Here is a 5478-nt window from a genome sequence, read left to right as displayed (position 1 = left end):
AACTGTAGCTGCCTTTTAGTACGGCAAATAGTTAATTCCATTCTCGGTATGTGTAACTAACGGGATATTGGTGCATTCGTCCGGGATTGCTTGTAAAAGGGAGGAGCAGGGGTATGTACAGTGTGCAAGCGTGCATTGCGAAAATGAGTAGTAGTTCTTGGTGGTTGTGGATTTGTTTTGGTGTTTTTTTGTGAAACAATAATGCTCCTCTGTGTGATTGTGTTGACAGTTGCTGTCTCCAAATAAGAAATGAGATGTAATGCATCCTGCAGTCCATGCACGCCTCCTCTTGCAAATCGTGCACCATTCCTCCTTGGAAACCTTTAAATCCTAAAATCCAGAAAAAGAGAATAAACACATTATCATGGACCTGAGGGATTTTTACCTTTTGGCCGCTCTGATTGCCTGTTTAAGGCTGGATTCAGCTATAGCTCAAGAACTTATTTACACTATTAGAGAGGAGCTGCCTGAAAATGTACCCATAGGAAACATACCAAAGGATCTGAACATTTCTCACATCAATGCTGCCACAGGGACCAGCGCCAGCCTTGTCTACAGACTGGTTTCTAAAGCAGGGGATGCCCCTTTGGTCAAAGTGTCCAGCACCACCGGGGAAATCTTCACCACCTCTAATAGAATAGACAGAGAAAAACTCTGTGCTGGAGCCTCCTATGCTGAAGAAAATGAGTGTTTTTTTGAACTTGAAGTGGTGATTCTCCCCAATGACTTTTTTAGGCTGATCAAAATAAAAATAATTGTAAAAGATACCAATGACAATGCACCTATGTTTCCATCCCCTGTCATTAATATTTCCATACCTGAAAACACATTGATCAACAGCCGCTTTCCAATTCCATCAGCAACTGATCCTGACACTGGTTTCAACGGTGTACAGCACTATGAATTGTTAAATGGGCAGAGTGTCTTCGGACTGGATATTGTTGAAACTCCAGAAGGAGAGAAATGGCCTCAACTGATTGTACAGCAAAACTTGGATAGAGAGCAGAAGGATACCTATGTGATGAAAATCAAAGTAGAGGATGGAGGAACCCCTCAGAAATCCAGCACAGCCATACTGCAAGTCACAGTAAGTGATGTCAATGATAACAGGCCAGTTTTTAAAGAGAGTCAGGTGGAGGTTCACATACCAGAGAATGCCCCAGTAGGCACCTCTGTAATTCAGCTTCATGCTACAGATGCAGATGTAGGAAGCAATGCAGAAATCAGATATATTTTTGGTGCCCAAGTTGCCCCTGCAACCAAAAGGCTCTTTGCTTTAAATAACACAACAGGGCTGATTACAGTTCAGAGGTCCTTAGATCGAGAAGAGACTGCTATTCACAAAGTGACAGTGCTGGCCAGTGACGGTAGCTCTACTCCTGCTCGGGCAACTGTTACCATCAATGTCACTGATGTAAATGATAACCCTCCTAACATAGACCTCAGGTACATTATAAGTCCCATCAATGGCACAGTATACTTATCTGAGAAAGATCCTGTCAATACAAAGATTGCCCTAATTACAGTTTCAGATAAGGACACTGATGTGAATGGCAAAGTGATCTGTTTCATTGAGAGAGAGGTCCCATTTCACTTGAAGGCAGTTTATGACAACCAGTATTTGTTAGAGACCTCTTCCTTGTTGGACTATGAGGGCACCAAAGAATTCAGCTTTAAAATTGTTGCCTCTGATTCTGGCAAGCCCAGTTTGAACCAGACTGCCCTGGTAAGAGTTAAACTGGAGGATGAAAATGACAACCCTCCAATTTTCAGCCAGCCTGTAATTGAGCTGTCAGTTTCTGAAAACAACCGTCGTGGTCTATACTTAACAACTATTAGTGCCACAGACGAAGACAGTGGGAAAAATGCAGACATTGTTTATCAGCTTGGCCCTAATGCCTCCTTTTTCGATCTGGATCGAAAGACGGGAGTTTTGACAGCCTCCAGAGTTTTTGATAGAGAAGAGCAAGAACGTTTCATTTTCACTGTAACAGCAAGGGACAACGGCACCCCTCCTCTGCAGAGTCAAGCGGCTGTAATTGTTACTGTGCTGGATGAAAATGACAACAGTCCTAAATTTACTCATAATCACTTTCAGTTTTTTGTATCTGAGAACTTACCAAAGTATAGCACCGTGGGAGTGATCACAGTGACCGATGCAGATGCCGGGGAAAATAAAGCAGTGACCCTTTCCATCCTGAATGATAATGAGAACTTTGTGCTGGATCCTTACTCTGGAGTTATAAAGTCCAATGTTTCTTTTGATCGAGAACAGCAGAGTTCGTACACCTTTGATGTCAAGGCCATTGATGGAGGACAACCTCCTCGCTCTTCTACAGCAAAAGTAACAATAAATGTCATGGATGTTAATGATAACAGCCCAGTTGTCATATACCCACCTTCTAATACTTCTTTTAAGTTGGTGCCACTCTCAGCAATCCCAGGCTCTGTCGTAGCAGAAGTATTTGCTGTGGATATAGACACTGGAATGAATGCTGAACTTAAATATACAATTGTAAGTGGAAATAACAAAGGTTTATTTCGTATTGATCCAGTGACAGGTAATATTACTTTGGAAGAAAAACCAGCTCCTACTGATGTGGGGCTGCATCGTTTAGTGGTCAACATAAGTGACTTGGGTTATCCTAAATCCTTGCATACTCTTGTGCTTGTATTTTTGTATGTAAATGACACTGCTGGAAATGCCTCTTATATTTATGACTTGATACGTAGGACTATGGAAACACCCTTGGACAGGAATATAGGGGACAGTAGCCAACCCTATCAAAATGAGGACTATCTTACTATCATGATTGCTATAGTGGCAGGTGCTATGGTTGTGATAGTGGTGATATTTGTCACAGTTCTGGTTCGCTGTCGACATGCCTCTAGGTTCAAAGCGGCACAAAGGAGCAAGCAAGGTGCTGAATGGATGTCTCCCAATCAGGAGAACAAACAGAACAAGAAAAAGAAAAGGAAGAAAAGGAAGTCTCCTAAAAGTTCTCTTTTGAACTTTGTTACCATTGAGGAGTCGAAACCTGATGATGCTGTTCATGAACCTATCAACGGGACAATAAGCCTTCCAGCTGAGCTGGAGGAGCAAAGTATAGGAAGATTTGACTGGGGCACAGCACCACCAACAACCTTTAAGCCTAACAGTCCTGATCTTGCTAAGCATTACAAATCTGCCTCTCCACAGTCTGCTTTTCATCTTAAACCTGACACTCCAGTATCAGTGAAAAAGCATCATGTGATTCAGGAACTTCCATTGGACAACACCTTTGTTGGTGGTTGTGACACCCTTTCCAAACGCTCTTCCACTAGTTCAGATCACTTCAGTGCCTCAGAGTGCAGTTCCCAAGGAGGCTTCAAGACAAAGGGCCCCTTACACACCAGACAGGTAAATGAGCACTTTTACTGGTCTATAAGTACTGCATACAAGTGCCCAATCAACCAGTATTAAAGTGCCAGTTTGTCTTTTGTTTAGGTCTACTTTTAGCTTGGTTATAATATGGAGAGAGAGAAAAAAGACCACTTTACCATCTATCTGGGGACTTGTAAATTGCCTCTGATATTTCACAGTTTTAAGAGTCACTGATTATTAAAAAGAACGTGCACATATACACACACATGCAAACACACACACACACACACACTCTCACGTGTGTGTGCATAAACAACAGATCAAAAATGGAAAAAGATTGTTAAAAGCCAAATTGTTTTCCCAAGGGTGTCCCAGTGTAAAGGTTACTGAAGAAGAAAAACTGTGTTTTCTAATATGCCAGATTCCACTCAAAGAGAAAATTTGACTGTTTCAGGATTAATGTGTTACTTTGGGGATATGTAAATTCACTTTTAAATTTCAAGTGAGGCTGGTTTGAGTGTCTTTTATATTTCAAACTAATTTGGAATATTGTTAAGTTACTGTTGTTAAAGGGGTTCTTATTTTTTCACTTACAAAGATAGCAGAATTTCCAAGGAACTTCATCTGTGAAGCATATGGTTTGTTGGTAGGATATAACTAAGCCATAAAGAAGTCTTCCTCTGTTTTGATTTGTAATTATTTTGTTGTTATAGAGTAAAGTAGGGGATCTAATAGAAAGTTTTTAGCATATTTTCAAAAATGGCCAAAGTATACTTTCAAAACGAATGCATTTGCTCTAAATACAACTTAATTATGCAGAAAAAAATCAGCCCATTGTACGTATTTTCTCATCTTAGTTATGCATAAGTGATCTGTCATAACTCCTTTTAAACTGTGAAATATGCCGTATGAAGAGGGATTAGGAAGGTGATAAACTCACATTTCAACCAAATCCAGCATTAGTTTTTCTTAGGTCTAATAATTCCTTGCTAATAAAGATTTAAATGCAGCGCTGTCTAATTTATTTCATTGATGCTTGTCTTTTGCCACTAAATTAGAACGTCAGTATAGCCTGTAGATGGCACTAAGGTACTGTGTCGCTTGTGCTGGCCAGGTGCCAATCCTGCAGTAGATAGGAAATGGGGGAGGGAGGATCAAAGTAGTACTACAGCCAAAGAAACCTTTTGTTTAATCATATTTGCACTGGAGCAACCAGTAGTTAAATGTACAGGTTTGCAAAGCAGCTTCTTAGTGCTTAGTTTTCACTGCACCAACTTTCTAGGGTTTAGCAATCAACTTCATGTTACTGGCATTGTATTCTTCAATATATGGTGATTTGTCTGAATTTATTAGGGGTCCACAAAGTATGAATCTTAGAGCAGCAGGCAAGGAACATTTAAATTTGTCTTTGCAAAAAAGATTTTGTCAGTAGCAAGTTTAGGACCAAGTAATTTCCTTGCTGTTGCATTAATTAGCCTTATCTAAGATGAATGTGATGTTCCCCAAACCATGTCTTGACTTTTGGGTGTCTGTAAGCTGTCATACTAACAAGACACCTTGTTTTAAACAGGCACTTACAAGGCATCTGCTCTCTAAGTAACTACTCCAAAAATCGTCAATAGACTTGAAATGAGACACTGAAGAAACACTTAGAAAACTCTCCACCCAAAAAAATCTATCTTTCACAAGGACTTTAAAGCACTGTAAACTCTCAGAATGTTTTATGCACTACAGTAGCACTCCTGTCAGCATACATTTTTTTAAAAATGCTGATTTACAAAACCTCCAGTGCAGAGCAGCTCTGGGTAATCTGTGGTTGTTCAGATGAGGGAATACTCTCTTCCCTCATTTTAGTTACAAAATTTGAAAACCTCCTTCTTTGGTCTTCAGAGGTGTTGATAATTTTACTTAAATTAACTTCCCATGTTCTGTTAAAAGAATCACTCTTAATCCCCTTCAGCGTCCCAAAGAAGTTAAAGGAAATTAAGCTCACCAAAATGATTTAGCTGGCAGAATATGTCAGCACTGAACAGTGATGCTGAATGTGGGCAGAAAACCTACAGGCAACATTTTCACTTTTTTTTGTTCTTTACATTAAACAAATGTTGCTTGAG

The 5478-nt window shown here is 40.0% G+C and overlaps 1 protein-coding gene across 1 annotated transcript; it reads left to right on the top strand.

Moving 5' to 3' along the window:
- The first annotated feature begins 364 nt into the window (after positions 1 to 364).
- Positions 365 to 3463, top strand: PCDH9 (protocadherin 9). Its single transcript, XM_077806868.1, has one exon. It carries the CDS (start codon positions 365 to 367, stop codon positions 3461 to 3463), a length of 3099 nt encoding a protein of 1032 aa, XP_077662994.1.
- Positions 3464 to 5478: the final 2015 nt, after the last annotated feature.

The sequence above is a fragment of the Eretmochelys imbricata genome, chromosome 1 (assembly GCF_965152235.1).
Source record: "Eretmochelys imbricata isolate rEreImb1 chromosome 1, rEreImb1.hap1, whole genome shotgun sequence".
Classification (NCBI taxonomy): Eukaryota; Metazoa; Chordata; order Testudines; family Cheloniidae; genus Eretmochelys; species Eretmochelys imbricata.
The sequence above is the reverse complement of the archived record's forward strand: the minus strand, read 5'-3'. Positions and strand labels throughout refer to the sequence as shown.